The sequence below is a fragment of the Puccinia triticina genome, chromosome 4A (genome assembly GCF_026914185.1).
Source record: "Puccinia triticina chromosome 4A, complete sequence".
NCBI lineage: Eukaryota > Fungi > Basidiomycota > Pucciniomycetes > Pucciniales > Pucciniaceae > Puccinia > Puccinia triticina.
In genome coordinates this window covers 7,998,478-8,015,591 of record NC_070561.1, presented here as the reverse complement: position 1 = coordinate 8,015,591, position 17,114 = coordinate 7,998,478, and the positions used below count along the sequence as shown (strand labels likewise).

Sequence of the window (17,114 nt, the reverse complement as noted above, 5' to 3'; positions counted from 1 at the left end):
ATAGAAAAACTGAATACACAGAGCTGTAGGTTCTGTTCTTGCAAGGAATTTGAGCCACTTATCTATCTTGTAGCCAGAAAAACAACTCCTGGAGTCCCAAACAAGTGGAGCCTCATTTGGAAGACTTGTGCATTTTTGATCTTTTGAAAAGGTCAACAGATTGAGATAGAAAAAATCTGAGTAGACCAAAATGTAGAGAAAGAAAAGTAGCATAGGGTACAGATAGGGCATATTGGTGGAGAGGCTGGGGCAGGAGCTATAAAAATTTTAAAAACCTCTCAGCCAAATGAACTTTCTGCTCCCGCGTAAAATTTGGGATAATGCACAAGTCCCTCCCTGCGGGAGGGGCGGCTTCGCCGCCAGCCACAGCGCTCCCACCAGGGGGGACTTGTGTTAAATTAGGGTCTGGTTAGCTCAAAGCTATCTACCAGAATGGCCAGCTCTTTATGTCTCAATCTATTCCGAGATTTTCTTTAGGCTGGGCAAAAGACATTCCTTTGATAATTCGCCTTCTTATCCTCGTCAGACCATTCATACTTTCCAGTTTCGTGTGGAGTTCTCCCTAAGAGAACGGCATAAAACTTCACGCAGTTTGTTGGGCCCGTTTCTGGTGCGGGGGAGTGGTGCGATGGACGAATGACGTAATCACCGCAGAGGGTGATCTCCTGGCTCAGGCCGAGAGAACCACCAAGAGCTGTTGACCACCACAACCTCATCGACTGCACGCCCTCCTCGGAACGGGATGTCTATCATCTCTCGTCATCAGGTGAGTATCTTCTACAGTCTATTATCGGCCATAAACAAACTCTCAAGTCTGACCTTCTCCGACGCTTGATATTTTACATGAACGCAGCCAAAAGGTCAAACATACGCTCGCTTCCTCGACTTGGTCAGATCGGCAGGATCATGGACTCAATCCACACCCATCACCGCCAAGGGAACCCTGATCACCCCAGCCACTAACCCTGCCGAAGGTATGTCGTTTGTCTACCGATCGGGCTGGTAGTCCAAAGTTCATTTCTGATCAAGACCATGGACTCTTCGTCTTTTTCGAGCGCAGTCGGCCCTGGCCTATCCTGGACAGAAATCATTCGCAAGTATCTCAAACACAATCCTGATCGAGCTCGTAAGTAATAATTCACTCAAGAAACCGGATAGAGGTTGGCTGGAAAGTTAATCGTGCATCCTCTACTTTTTTGGGCGGAGGGAAACGATGTCAGTGACGGCTGAGATTGCGGCCACCGAGCTGGCTCTGAGATTGCTGCTTGCTTCTGCCGATCAAGAGGCGGCGTACGACCACGACAAAGTTCATCTTAACGACGATCTAGAAGTAGGCCCTGAGTCTCAGTCCCAATTCCACCATGTATCCACCACCCTCAAACAACTCTTGACCATCCCTCATCCGTTTTATGAGCCTTAGAATGGCCATTCGTTACTACCGCCCCTCGTAAGAGCCGAAGACAGAGAGATCGCTCAACAACATGTTGCAAAACTAACGGCAACCCTCGCCAAGCATAACACAAACGAAGCTGATCCGAAGTTACAAAGTGAACAAAATGCAAGCTACTGAATATCCCACCTCTCTCTTTCATCAAGTTTCTGTTGCTCATTTAGACTGCTTTCACCAGGCTGCAAACATCGTCATTTCGTTTGGTTCGTATGTTGCAGGAGACTATGAGCATTGCTTGGAAACGATCCAGAAATGTACGTTTGTAGTGCCCGAGACTGTCGATCTCAACTTTGAGAAATATGACGTGATCCTGTTGGTGATTGGTCTGACTGTCAAAGGCAAGTCACTGCCTTTCCAAGACAGCCTTTTCGAGTGGTTCTAATGCATTGACGCCTTTCTCCTGCTCTCACAGCCTTGGCTCAACAGCGCAACGGCGTAGAATCATCGGTCACACTAGAAGCTTACAGCCGAGTTATCGAAGTCTACGACATTTGTTTGGGCTCTCTGTCCCTTGCTGCTATGGATGAGCTGCACCATGAACTACATGGATGGGCTGAACTGGCGATGTATCGTGCTTGCGTACTGTCTAGAGTTGTAATGTCAGAAATTCGTACTTTTTTGGGTGTTATCCTATTTCGCATTAGACTGACTCGAAATTGCATCAGACCAGGTATAGATTCTCTGGAATTACACCGATGCTACCACAGCCGTTCCAGATACTGGCCCTTATCATTTCGATTGAATAAGCGGAGCGCGATTCATAAGTCGTACATCAAACTTTTGTTCATAACCGCCAGATCTGATTCGTGGAAGCCATTGGCAACCCAACCCACCAAGGAATACTCCGAAGTTTCGATTTCTACTCTACACGACGGAGAGTTGATCACCATCCGATCGCCTAGCGTGGCTTGGAGATCCGAACTCATAACCGTTGCCAAGTCGTATAATGCAGTTCTTCGAGTCATCACCACGTTTCCGAAAGCGGGCTGCACTAATCATCTAATGCTCGAGTTTTGTGATCTGCTCTATGAGGGCTGGCAACTTGGTGGCTCCGACCCTGAAAACGCTTCACACGTCATCGACATGTTACACGACGCGACACGCAAGACGTTTCACTCTCAAAAGATTCTCCGGTACCTCGTTCGATTGTTGGATGTCAAACACGACTGGGAGGAGGCCGAAGCGGCTTTGGATCTCTATTGTCAATTACACCTCACGGCTAGCGCCAACGGCAACTACGAATCTTCAGAACTCGAAAATCCTCGCCCGTTAGTATCGGGTGAAGCCATGCTTAATGGTGCCCAGACTTCGCAAAATCAACCAAATACAAGGGCTATTGTGCCCAACAGAGATACGGACGAAGAATTCATCACAACTATGGTCTATGGAAGCCGGATGTTGATCAAATTTCTCAATAACCCCGAGAAAGCCACTAAGATTTTGGATCGTGCCAACCAGATTATGGAAAGCACAAAATCGGAGGCAGTACGAAACAATGCCTGCTTGAAATCTCGTCTGGCCAGGATGAGGGGCATTGCTGCTGGTGCCTGTGCTCTGAAAGGTGAGTCAATCCGAAGCTCAAGTTTTACATGATCTAGGAGTAGTTTGACCAATGCTACTTTATTTTTCTCCAGCCGATCAGGAGACACGCCCTGCCTTACACGCATCTTACCTAGAGCTGCTGACCCGGGCGGCTGAAAACGATCCCAGCTCGTTCGAGAATATGTATCATTTGGCTTACGCCCAGGCTGAATTACGCGATATCGATTCCGCTTTGGTATCTGCGCGCACCGCAGTTGAAATTAATCCTACTCATACCAGTGCATGGCATCTGTTATGCTTACTAACCTCTGCCTCAAAGGAATTCAAACTGGCACTCGATATCGCCGAAGTTGGCCTGGTAAATACAGAAGATCTTGATGAAGGTGAATCTGGGACGAGAACACCAAGGGCTGGCTCTTCGAGTGTCAGCCGAGACTCGAGCTTTCCTGGAACACAATTGACCGATGAGAGCCCAGTGAGCTCAACCGAGATATCGGCCACCAGCAATGCCAAGCCACCCGCGGTGGGACTAATCGCCGAGCGAGAGTCTGGGCCACCTCCACAAATCACGCAGGCTGTCGAAGGACATTTGGCAGTACCGGCCGTATTAAATCGTTCTAGCCGAGACACATCACTCACTCCAAGTGCCTCCCACTACAGCCAAAACAAACTCGAATTTCCGGTGCCTAAAGCTGATAATCTCGAGGCTAATATCCAGTTAAGGATGACGAAAAATATGCTCATCGAGGCCCTCCAGGGTCCCGAAGTTGCACTATCTGATCAACAAAGCCTCTTTGCATTCTTTGCTCAGATTTACTCGCAAATTCACACCCAAGGTCAGACATTTGTCACACTTTTCATACCGGGTGTTGTCTTGTCAGCTGAACCGAAGTTATCTCTTTTTTTCTTCATTATCCTTAGATCTCCTTCAAATGACTCATTTACAGTCGAATTCACATTCCCAATCACATTCGCAAGCTACCTCCCAATCTCAGCCACTATCTCAATCCAGGTCGACTGGCGCTTCATCCTCCTTTGTCCATGAAAGAAACTTGTCCGCCTCTCCATCAACAGCCCGGTCAGTCATCCGCACATCTCGGTTGAAAGTCAGAAAGCCAACATTTGATCTCAAGGTATCTAATTCAAGTGAGCCGGTTTCGCGCTGTCCTTTATCAATAAATAAATAAAAAACCACTCATGTCGACTGATCTCCTCCGATAGTCCGACGCCGAACCCACACTTCGTCCTCAACTCACATGCAGAAACAACGATCCACCTCAGGAGCTAATGATCTGGCAGCTCTTACGCAAGAGATGGCTGACATCGTGATCAAAGAAGAGGAGAAGAAAGAAAACGTTGCGAATCTAAAGTCGTTGAAGATCCTGCAAGATTTATGGCTAATGTCAGCGGCGACGTTCCGACGATGGGGCAAGAACAGTGAATGTCGAGGGGCGATCCAAGAAGCGGAGACGTTGAATGGGGAGAGTGCGGAGCTCTGGGTGCAGTACGGGTTGTACAGTCTGTCGATGAGCGAGTTGAGCCAAGCGATCGATTGTCTGACGAAGGCGCTTGCCTTCTGCGACCACCACGTGTCCGCGGTCGTCCATATGGCCCGGATCCTCAAGGAGCAGGGCTCCGTCGAGCTCGCCGAGGGCCTCCTAGACCAGCTCACCCAGACCGTCGCCTGGGATGTCCCCGAGGCCTGGTACCTGCTCTCAGAGATCTGTCTCGCTACTGGCCGCCTCAAACGCGGCAAAGAGTCCTTGCTCTTCTCCCTCAGCTTGGAGGAAACTAAACCTCTTAGACCGTTGAGGCTTTGCTTGCCCGCCTGTTTGTAATCATCCCCCTTTACTTGTCTTGTACCACTTCCTCTTCTCTCCCATCCCTCCCCCCCTTTCGTGTTCGTTCGCATTGTTGTTTATTATGGTTTGCTTTTTTGCTTAGACGCCAGTTGAGTTTTCACGATCGGAATGCTCATCCTTCTGCATACATTTTTTTTCCCCTTACAGTAATCAAAACATTCATATAGATCAAATACATCAATAGATATAATTTATTTTCTTCACTTTTTATTCACGAAAATGAATGTCAGATGAATGAATGAACACGTCTGGAAATATTCAGAGATGTATCCGAGTGTTTTCAAGCCTCAAAATTTGCATTATGGATCCCAACTCTTCTTTGACTTGCAAGTTGAACTGAAGATGGGCCTTGAGGGTCTTTTTTCAAGAGGTTGGCCGCTGTTGGCCAGGATTTACATCGAGTCTTTGTCGACCCCCGAAGCGCTCGACGGGGCCACCGTTCTATCACCCCAAGGCCTGCTCCATTATCCAGCTTTCCTCACAAATTTATCCCAAAACATAATGGGAAACGCGCCCTCCAACAATCTCAACCGACCTACTGGACTGACGCTCGATAGCTTTGTATCCGAACTGGGAACTGACATATTCTACGAAAAATCGTGCGTCAATCTGAAAGAGTTGCTCTCCAAACTCCCAATTTGATTCGATCACTGACACCCTACTATTTGTTTTCTTTAGTCTTGGGACCACCCGATTCCTCAAGACCATCAGGGCGCGCCACAAGTATGGCCGGATAGTCGTCAAGGTATTCGTCAAGACCGACCCTTCCTTCAGTCTCAAAGGCTTCGTCAGGAGGCTCAAATGTAAACTTCCCCTTTCGCCACATCTTACAAATCCTTGTCCAACATCTTATTTCCCTTCACATTATTCCGAAATACCCAGCAGAACGCGGATTGCTTCAGGATGTCCCTAACGTGCTCACTTACCAGAGGGCTGTCGAAACTGAGAAGGCGGGTTATCTGATCAGACAATGGTTAACTAACAATTTGTACGATCGCATCAGGTTTGTTTCTATTTTCCCTCTTGGGCTCCATTTATCTCGTTCAGATCTTCCTTTTTAACAGAGATATTCACCATTTTCTGCTATAGTACGCGTCCCTTTCTAAGCCTTACCGAGAAGAAATGGATCGCTTTTCAATTGTTGACCGCCATGCGTAACTCTTGGAATAGAGGGGCGAGTTTCTTAATCCTTTCCACTACAATCATTGATTTGGACGATAGCTAAACTTGCTAGGTTTTGGATGCTACGAACAGGTCCCACACGGCGATCTGAAATCAGAAAACGTTATTGTGACCTCCTGGAATTGGGTCTATATCACCGACTTCTCCTCTACCTTCAAACCAACTTACCTACCCGAAGATGACCCAGCCGACTTTTCGTACTACTTCGACACCTCTTCACGCAGATCTTGTTATCTGGCCCCGGAGCGGTTTTATTCTGCTGAGACTGAGATCGAAGTGACTTCAAAACCTAAAGTTGTAGAAAGTATGGATGTTTTTGGCTTGGGCTGTGTCATTGGAGAATTATTCACCGAAGGAACTAGCCCGTTCACTCTCAGTCAGATGTTCAAATACAAGTTGGGGGAATATTCCGTGGAGCCGTACCTTCGTGGGATCGAAGATGAGAAAATTCGGGTCGGTCTCGTCCCGCTGTTGAAGATAGATCGACAGCTAGCTAACTGAAGTCCATTTTCACCTGAAGGATCTGGTGCGAAATATGATTCAGCTCAATCCAAGCGATCGCTTAACATTCGAAGAGTATCTCAACAACTGCCAAAGCAACAAAACCTTCCCGAACTCCTTTTACATGTTTCTGCACCCATTCCTATTGAGCATTCAAGATCTCTCTGGCCCTTTCAATCCACCTATCACACCTCGCAAAGGCCATGGTGACGGCCTAGGAGCTGGCCATTCCGTCGGAGGAGGATCAAGGCTGGGTGATTTTTCATCCCATTCTAAACTCAGAAACGACGCAGACGGCATCATCGAAAAATTGTGGTCGGATTTCGAATACATTTCCGGCTTCATGGGCGGCACTCACAGGCGCAAAGTTCACCCCAAGGCGGCTGAAGGAAGTGGGGAGGCAGATCATCCACACTCCGATGCGGGTGCTGAACAATCCGAAGGAACAGGGCCCCAAACATCACGCCATGCTTGGGTAATCCCGTCTCACGCAGAATCATCAGTAATTTAATGTCTGAATACAATCATGTTTTCCGCTGGCTTCTAGGCCGATTTCCCCCTGAGGATCAACGTCCCTGGTCGCAATGTTTGCTTGCGGTCCACACCTGAGCTCTCGAAAAGTTCTGTTGATGGTCAGTACAATTTTAACAATCAATCTATCGCCTTGTGCAATGGCTTATTTCTGTTTTGATTATCAGATGACGTCGCCTTGATCCTCCTATCGGTCCTGAACTCTAATATCCGTAGCTGCTTGTATCCCAACTCGGTCTTGAAAGCCTTGGATTTGTACCTTGCATTACTGGATCATCTGACGGATGAGACCATGTTGGATCGGGTATTGCCATACCTTGTCAGCCTCCTCAACACTGCGGAAAGTTGTGATTCGATCAAGACTAGCACGTTGTTATGTTTGACGCAGGTTGTAAGTGGGACTTTCCCCTCCATAACCCAATCAAGTGTGACGCCTTTGCTCACCCGTGATTATTTGTGTTCTTTGTGTTTTGTTTTAGCTGCTACTGGTCGACATGATTACTCCCTCAAATTCATCTTTGTTTCCCGAGTACCTCATTCCTAATCTCAAGCATTTGATCAACGACCCTTCGGAGTTTGTTCGCGCGACTCTTGGGAAGTGCATCGGCCCACTTGCTTTAGCGAGCAAGAGATTTTTAAACTTGACCCAAGTTATCAATCAGAGGAAGCGAATGGAGCGCGAAACAACGGAAATGACATCGGGAGATCCAATTGATACGATCGAGGTTGAGTTTTTTTTTTATACTTTCAATCGCTTTGCTCTTCCGGGGATGATTTCAGCTGGCTGAGTGGGCCCTTTCCCCAGTCATCGTACGATTACAATATCAACGAGCTTCACCGACAATTCCAAGAAATCGTTGTATCACTGCTTACCGATAGTTCCACTGTCACCAAGAGGTCGCTTCTGACCAGCCTTCCAGACTTGTCGAAATTTTTCGGCCGAGTAAAAACCAAGTGCGCACACTAACTGTTCAAGTTTTCAGTGACTGGAGAATAGCTTTTTTTGACTCTGGTTGAATCATGCTTGCAGCGACATTCTCTTGGCTCACATCTTAACCTACTTGAACGAAAACGACTACATCCTCCGAACATCATTTTTCGAGCACATGGCTGACATATACACTGAAATTGGACCCGTGAGCGTTGAAGAGTATTTGTTGCCGATGATGATGCAAGCTTTGGCAGGTCAGAACAGCTCACTTCGAGATGACACATGCTTGAGTTACTAATTTACTGGTTTTCCGACCCGACCTGATTTACCAAATTGTTTCCTTCAGACTCAGAAGAATTTGTTTCTACACGGGTCATCACCGCATTAACCGAAGTTATCAAGAAAAAGCTGTTGAGCGAGCATAAGCTTTGGGAACTAATCGCTGCTGTCATCGTTTTATTAAGCCACCCGAATTCATGGATCAGGCGGGGTTAGTGATCTGAAGACTGAGGCTGACTTGCACTGGATGGAAAAACGTTTAACTAATTGCTCCCAAAAAACATTGTTTCTCTTACTGCAGCGTCTACAGAACTAATCGTCACAGTGTCCCACGTATTGCCGACAACAGACGTATGGTGTGTATTGTACCCAGCCCTACGGAAGTTCCTCCGCTGTGACATTGAAGATTTGACCAAACAATCCATCTTGACCAACTTAGAAGCCCCGGTAAGCTATAATGCCAATTAAATAAACCCTTGCACATTTCCCTCATTTCTCTCAACCCCTATCATCGTCCAGATCCCACGAATTGTGTATGAAGCTGCAGTAGTTTGGGCTGGCAGGAGACAGCGCTCATCTTTTTGGCAATTGCCAAGTGCGGCTGCTAAAAAACCACAGTCTTCCTCTGCATCACCGTCTTCCCAGCCTGCGTCTACCTCTCGTCAATTCCAAGCAAGTTTTCCTGATAATCATGCTCTGTTGTCCGAAGAGTGAGTCCTTTTCTCCGACACACGCTGTACGATGTCGGATAGATGAACCATTTCACTGACCCTCAAAGTCTCGTTTTTTCCTGCAATACAAAGCGACACGGCACAACTCAATCATCTGCGAAAACTTGGTATGACCTCGGTGGATGAGGTCAGGCTCAAAAATATGAGGCAGCACATTGTCAAAGTGGCAGATTCCCGTGCTAGGTAAGGCTATCCAAATGCTCCCATTCCCTCAGTTACTTACAGTAGTTTGATTTCTTACACGCTTCACTTTATAGACTTCCTACACCTAATACCACCCTGGAAGCTTCAAACCTTCTGGACGACAGCAACGTTTCGCTCCAGGACTTCGGAATCCCACTGCACAACATCCTTTTGAAGAATCTATCGGCCTCGGATAATAATAATCACAACAAAATCACTAATCCTAGCAACTTGACGGTCCGTAATCCTCGTCTGCCCGGCAGTTTGCAACGCAAGGTCTCTGTGGACATCCCGCCGTCTTCAAGCGATCTGGAGCGGCCGAGCACCAGGATTGACTCTCCCACAGTCACAGATCTTCGAAGACACTTGGTAACCCGTAATGTCATGAGTCCGACAATTCCGGGCACACCCAATCCTGAAATACAAACCTCCCGACCTCAAAGTAGCGCCAGTTCGACGGACGCTCACCTGCTTGGCGGACTGCTAGAACGTTCGAGCGAGATTACTGCCAAACCTATTCTTGATTCTCGAACTCCTGTATCCAGCTCAAAAGGCTTTGATGTTTCCAAAACTAATCCTGCCACCGCTCGGGATACCACCTCCGTGTTTGGTGTATTAGATACGGAGGCTCGGACGCGTCAGGCTCACGTAAATTTTAGTGGTCTCGGCTCTCAAGCAACAGAACAAATGTCAAGTGTTTGTCCCAATCCTCGCACCCGACTTAGCGCACCGCCGCCCCAGCGATTTAGTAGCACATACGAGGGACATGATGCAAATATTCGTTATCTACTCGAGCGCGTCTTTCTAGACAGCTATCGAGAGCCTTTGCCCGAATTCGGTCCCGTGGTGGCTGAAGGGATACCCCGGCGGAAAGCCTTTCGGTCATTTTTGGCCGTCAAGGAGAAAAGCTCGAGGTCGTCGAGCGGAAATTTGATCGGCCATTTGATCGAACACACTGCAGCAGTCTCGAGCCTTTGCGTTTCTCCAGATTTCGTCTTCTTCGCCAGTGGATCTCACGATGGAACCGTTAAAGTGTGGGACACCGTACGACTGGAAAAGAATGTGACTAGCAAGTCACGCCATACGTTCAATCAAGGAGGACGGATCACCCACGTTTGTTTGTTGGAGCACAGCCACTGTGTAGCAAGTGCCTCTACCAATGGCACACTCTTGGTCCATCGAATTGACGTCAATTTCGATAGCACTTTGCCCAGTTACTCCAAACCCGAAGCAATCCGACAACATACGCTGAACTCCGGGGAATACATTACATCTATGATCCATTACAACACTCTCACATCATCCGATCTGATTTACATTACCAATAAATGTTCAATCGTCACTCTCGATCTGAGAACCATGCGGACCACCCGAATCTTCCGAAATCCTAAGCATTTTGGTCCTCTTTCCCAATTGTGCATTGATCAGAAGAAGATATGGCTGGTTGTCGGAACTACGATGGGCTATTTGTCTCTTTGGGACATGAGGTTTGGATTGTTATTGAAGACTTGGAAAATGGCCGATGGACCAATCCATCAGCTGAACGTCCACCCCACTCAAGGTAGAGGGCGTTGGGTAGTCATTGCTGCCCTGACAACGATCGACGACAACTCCGAGCGTCCGACTTATCAAACCCTACAGGTATGGGATCTAGAAATGGGTAAATTGGTGCAAACCTTCTTAGTATCTCGGAATACATCAGATGTAGCCGTCGATAGATTTCGAGCCAAACACGAGGGACTAGACGGCGAGAATTATCACTACTCAAATGCCAAGTCTGTCGCACCTTTGCCCTCACAATTGGATGCATCAAGTGCAATAGAGCTGCTCCTACAAGAAAATCAACGGTTGGAACCATCAACCAGGCAGAACAGCATCAGGCCAAATCCGCACGAGCTGCTCCGCCAACCGCCAACAGTTTCCTCATTTATAATTGGCTCGCGTTACCACGATAACATGTCTAGTTCCGGAGAACTGATTATGATGGCAGATGAGCTGAACATTGCTCAGGTCTCTTCGAGACCGGCCGGGTACTTGATCAGTGCTGGGGACGACCGCAGGATTCGATTTTGGGATCTTTCAGTCCCGGAGCGCTCCAATACAGTCAGCGGTTTGGAGATAGACGATGATCGACCGCAGTTCAGGTTGAGTGACCCATCTGCTAAGTATCCAAAAACCTTGCTCTGAATTCGTCTTTCGAGTCTGATGTCATGTATCCTTTCCCTCAAAAAGATCTGATGCATCCGATAACCCGACAATTCATCTCGAATATATCGCTAAATCTTATCAAAGCAGCCATCCCCACAGACGCAATAACAATCCGTCAAGAGCGGATGCGAATCCTACCCCTCATCGATCAACCGTCGTGGCCAATTACCAGCAAACGCTGCTCAGAAACCATAGCGATGCGATCACTGCTATTGCCGTCATCGATCTCCCTTTTCGGTGCATCGTTAGTGCTGATAAAAGTCAGTCCAGCCAAGCTCGTCTCTCAAAGTTACACCCCGCTGGCTTAACACTCACATCTCTAACGCGTTTTTTGGTTTAGCCGGTGTCATACACATTTACGAATGTAAAGACCGGAGTCGTTTTCGAGACGAATGATCCTCAACCAACCAGCTGGATGTTTTGTTTTTTGTATTTCCTACCACTATGTATGTTTTAGTGGTCCAATAATCTAGAAGGATTTGGACCAAATTATCATGATACTCCTTGTAATGTGTTGTATGTACACCTAAGGCCCCGTTTGGATGCCTTGTCATACATTATAAAAGTGTATAAATTGCAACATTTAGTGCTGGATCGGGCAAGATTTATATATCAATAGGCCCCATTTGGAAACACGCGTGGGCAACTTGATGATGTGCAACCCAAGTTTGGCCCTCATTCAATTTTCACCAAATTTCTAAAGCCCCTGGGCACATTAGAAATCTGCCCACTTGTAACACATTTATGACACATAACAAGCATCTGAACAGGGTCTAACTATATTTAAGGTGTTCAAAGTTGAAATCATAAAGTTTTCAATACATAAAATCATAAAATCATAAAATTTTCAAATGATGATTTTATATGTACCATTTTAGAAATGGTGCTCTAATTTTAGGCCCTGTTTGGCAGCAATAATGTTATGTGATGTTGTGCACTTACCTAATGTGATGCACATCACTCTTGAATTTCATATCTTTCAGTTTGGCTGCCACTTGCGTCATACAGCTTGCCTACATAACAAGCTCCATGGCCGGTAAATACCGGCCATCAAGCATACATACCGGCAAGGCCAATCAAGTGTTTAACTCCTCTTGAGGATGGCCGATGCACGGTCATCAAAGGGAATACAGAGTCCCTTTTTGGGAACACATAGTCCCATCAATGACCATTGGTCATTGAAGGGAATACATGGTCCCTTCAATGACCAATGGTCATTGGGGAGAATACAAAGTCCCTTTGATGACCAATGGTCATCAAGGGGAATACATACATAGTCCCTTTGATGACCAATGGTCATTGGGGGAATACATGGGCCCTTTGATGACCAATGGTCATCAAGGGGAATACATACATAGTCCCTTTGATGACCAATGGTCATTGGGGGAATACATGGGCCCTTTGATGACCAATGGTCATTGAGGGGAATGTCCCTTTGATGACCACTGGTCATCAATGGCCGATTGTGTTGGATTGGTCATCAATCTCAATGACTGGTTGTGTTGGCCCATCAATTGGAGTGTGTAACCCGCTTGGTGACCGGTACAAAGTCTGTACCGGCCATCAAGGGGAGTAACAGAGGTAGAGTTGGGGTGTGTTGTGTAAGGGTGCCAATATCACCCCAAATACACCCCCAGGGATACTATATTGGAAATGGCGGGGATGATGAGGAGTGATGACCCTCATAACTTCTCAAATCTGCCAAACATGCAAGTGATATGATATGGGCCTTGGTGAGGCCCGGCTATAGAAAAGCAGTGGTTATTACGTAACATCACTGCTGCCAAACGGAGCCTTAGTGTTTGGGTGGTACATATTTTTTTCAGCTTAGATTTTATGGTGTCATGATTTTATGCAAGTCAACTTTGGACACCCTAATTTAACATGATCCCCACCAAACTATAAAATTCATGGCATATAACAAGGTTGCCCAAACAGACCTAAATATTGGTGCAATCTGGGACCCCTGCAGATGTTGGTTTGGACTCAAAAATTCTATATTGTTTGCAGGGGAATCTAGCTTTTTGGACTCTAGATCACTTCTGGGAGGCCTGAAGGTCCTGACAGGAAGTCATCCATTGGGTGGCACAGCTACTCTCTGTTCAGCTAGGAGATGGAAATGATGATATTAGACTGGTCATCTGGGAACATGGCAGGGTTGGTGGGGATGTAAAGCACTACTTGAGTGCTGTATGACATATGTCTCCCACTTTGTGTCTTGAGCTCTGTCAGCATTGTTGGGAATGTGAATCTTTTGTTCCCTTGCCTGTGGTATTAGGGAGTTTCACAATAAGTAAACCCGGGAAAGTGTACAAGCGCTTGCGAGTATTGTTATGAGGATGCTCGGGGCAATTTCTTGCGGGACTTCACACCAAATTTTTAAGTGGGTATGTCACCTGCAAGTAAAGAAAATTAGTGCCACGGGAAGCAAAAATGCTCATTGTGAAACCCCCTATTGGGTTTGTAGCCACTGTTGCTTCTGCTACCTTGGCTTTGGCTTGTTTGTCCCTTTCCACCGTTGTCAGGTTTGCCAGCTGCTGACAGATATCTGAGGCTTTGGGTGCATCCATTTAACATGTGCAATGTTTTGGGTTTGGAGGGGTTTCAGAGTCTCTTGTTTGGAGATTAGAAATTCAAGGTTTGAAGAGTTTGCATTATGAGACCTGTTGTCCTCATTTGAGGAGATTTGAAAGAGGATCTTGGCCTCACCCAGCCTCCCCCTCAGCTCTTGTGGACCTTCCCCAGAGCCAACATATACTTCTGGACCTCAGCTTTCAAATGGTGCTGGTCTCATCTCCCCAATCCCTCCCATTTCCCTTGTACTAATCTCTTAGAAAAAAAAAAACATGAAGAAATGTAAACTAAGGATCTACAACCATCATGCCTTGTGGATCTTGGATTCTTATGGTCTGATCTATGGAGGGGAAGAAAGGGTGTGGCCTTCAAGTCTGGGGTTCTGGATCCCAGGAGGGTAGATTGCAGGTTGAGGAAGCTGTCTGGATATTCAGAGCAACTCCACCACAGGTGCTATCTGACATTTAACTCCCAAAAGAAAAAATTGATGGCCACCTGGGGCGTTAGGAGCCTTGGGAGCTCAGGTAGTACCAAACATAGCAACATCTGAGCTTCTCCATAGCTCCTCATGTGACATAGGGTTGCTAATTGGGCTGGGCTGGCCCATGGGCAACCCGCGCCGCAGATCTTGGGCTGGTCTGGATATGATTTTTTTTGTATCCCACGCTGAAATGGGCCAGCCAATGGGCACCTGAGGTTTTATTCTGGGCCTCGTGCAGCCCATTGTAGCCCACAGTGTACTGTGTGGGCATCGGTCACCGTTTCTCCAAACTGGCCAGGACAGTACTGATGGCACCGATGACCTCTGTAGCTTCGGAATCTGCTTTCTCAACAGGTGGTTGGATTCTCGATGAATTCAGAAGTCAACTTAGTATACCAATTGTTTAGGCATTGATCTGTGCCCAAGATTGGTTGAGATATCCAACAAACATTCACAACAATCACATAGATGACATTGAAGTTTTATAATTACTCATACTATTACAGCTACCATTTTGTTTCACTTATCTATCTGAAATAAAAGTTATTGTGATTGATGCAAGCACCCGAGTGAGATCCACTATGGGAGAAGCGACCAGTTGGCCTGAAGCCAACAACACTGTGCCCCACGCCGTTCAATCTGGCAGTGGATGTGGTGTTGTCAGTCGAAGTGGGATGGTATTGGTCACCATCCCGGTGTCCTATGATCCATGCGGGTCTTGGGCCTGACCCAAGTCCAACCCAAACTGAACTGTGGCCCAACCCAGCCCATCTGCTCATGATTGGGGCATTCCAAAGAATCCCCTGGTCCTAGCCCACTCCATGTGCCCCAAACCCTTGTTGGGTCAAAGCAAAATCCGTGTGGGCCAGTTTGGGCTGGCCCAATTAGCAACCCTAATGTGACACCTCACTTTTTGGTGACATCTCACCACCCCAAACACACACCCCTGGAAACCCAGCCACCACTACCTTGAGTACTTGGGGCTTGGTGAAAGCCAAATTTAGCTCTCATACCTCCTGTGGAGTGGATGCCACAGCAGGCAGCATCAGCTTGGGAGCTAAAGATGGCAAACTTTTAGCACCGCAGAAAGCTCCCATGATGGAGTTTTAACTTTCCTGTGGTGTGCTAATGACACACAGATGAACATGTTCTCTGCAGAGGCCCACTGTCAAATTTTGGGACCCTGTGATAGAGCCCCCAGTATGGAGCTATGATTTTTTTATTTATTTTAAGGGGCTTGATTAATCAACTCCCAATTTTTGACTTCCGACTCCCAAAATGAGTTTACGTCCTGGGGACCCCAAAATGACGTCCTGCCCGGGTCCCCGGGACAAAAAATTTACACTGGGACTTTTTGGGAGTCGGAAGTCAATAATAAAAACATGAAAAGGGAGTCGGAAATTCAACTTCTCAAAAATCCCAGAAAATATAGAAATATTCATATCTCCCCACTGGAGCACCCAAACACCCCCATATTTTTACAGCCATATAAATACATTTTCTAGACATTATGATGAGATTTACGTGAGTCTAAACCCTCAGAAAGGCCTTGAATAGCCAGGGGGCTAATTTGGCGGATTTCCTACTAAGGAAATCCGCCAAAGCCTTGGCTACAGTACTACAAAAGCCACCAAATTTTTTCTGCCATAAAAATAAATTTTTTCAAACATATATTCAGCTTCACGGCATTGGCACACCTCAGGGAGACCATGTGTAGCTGAGGGGGCGGATTTGGCGGATTTCCTACTAACACAATCTGCCAAAGCCTTAGCTACAGTGCTCCAAACACCCCCAGGTATTTTCTTCCATATGAATACACTCTCTATAAAATATGTTGAGCTCCAAGGAGTTATTACACATCAGGAACACCTTCTATAATTCCTTAGTAGGAAATCAAATTAGCCCCCCGCTCATATAAGGTGTTCCTGATGTGTAATACCTCTGTGCAGCTAAAATTAGCTTCTAGAGAGTGTATTGGAGGACTTCCTGTCGAGTCTGGGAGCCTCCCAGATCTCAATTTACAAACCCAAATTATTAATTTTTGACAAAAAGAAAAATGTTTTCCTAACCCTACAGTTCATCAACTTCATGTGCACTGGTTGAGTTTTTGATAGCTGTCTTAATTTAGGATTTAGAGGGGCATCTAGAGCTCTCTAAACAGCGACGGGAAGTCATCCATTAATATGGCAGAAAAAAATCTGGGGGCGTTTGGAGCACTGTAGCTCAGGAGTTGGCGGATTGTGTTAGTAGGAAATTCGCCAAATCCGCCCCCGGATACACAGGGTGTCCCTGAGTTTTGCCCATGCTGTGAAGATTATCATATCATCTAGAGAGTGTATTTATGTTGCAGAAAAAATCTGGGGGTGTTTGGAGCACCGTAGCTCAGGAGTTGGCGGATTGTGTTAGTAGGAAATCCGCCAAATCCGCCCCCCGGCTACACATGGTCTCCCTGAGGTGTGCCAATGCTGTGAAGCTGAGTATATGTTTAAAAAAAGTTTATTTTTATGGCAGAAAAAATTTGGTGGCTTTTGTAGTACTGTAGCCAAGGCTTTGGCGGATTTCCTTAGTAGGAAATCCGCCAAATTAGCCCCCTGGCTATTCAAGGCCTTTCTGAGGGTTTAGACTCACGTAAATCTCATCATAATGTCTAGACAATGTA

At 46.7% G+C, this 17,114-nt stretch overlaps 2 protein-coding genes across 2 annotated transcripts; both read left to right on the top strand.

Annotated features, from left to right (window-relative positions):
* Positions 1-742: 742 nt before the first annotated feature.
* PtA15_4A847 (uncharacterized protein) lies at positions 743-4,830 on the top strand (the record flags this gene model as incomplete). The annotated part of the gene is made up of 11 exons (XM_053168773.1): positions 743-766; positions 854-974; positions 1,061-1,126; positions 1,221-1,330; positions 1,421-1,558; positions 1,629-1,788; positions 1,863-2,049; positions 2,116-3,011; positions 3,085-3,828; positions 3,914-4,138; positions 4,214-4,830. The coding sequence occupies 11 exons, from the start codon at positions 743-745 to the stop codon at positions 4,828-4,830; spliced, it is 3,288 nt and encodes a 1,095-aa protein (XP_053019949.1).
* Positions 4,831-5,088: 258 nt separating this feature from the next.
* Positions 5,089-11,796, top strand: PtA15_4A846 (uncharacterized protein; the record flags this gene model as incomplete). The annotated part of the gene is made up of 18 exons (XM_053168772.1): positions 5,089-5,453; positions 5,533-5,657; positions 5,737-5,857; positions 5,944-6,028; positions 6,109-6,489; positions 6,557-7,012; positions 7,085-7,169; positions 7,236-7,459; positions 7,548-7,793; positions 7,874-8,022; positions 8,099-8,253; positions 8,346-8,489; positions 8,580-8,725; positions 8,798-8,988; positions 9,082-9,192; positions 9,267-11,336; positions 11,425-11,660; positions 11,741-11,796. 18 exons carry the CDS (start codon positions 5,089-5,091, stop codon positions 11,794-11,796), a joined length of 5,346 nt encoding a protein of 1,781 aa, XP_053019948.1.
* Between the last annotated feature and the right edge of the window lie 5,318 nt (positions 11,797-17,114).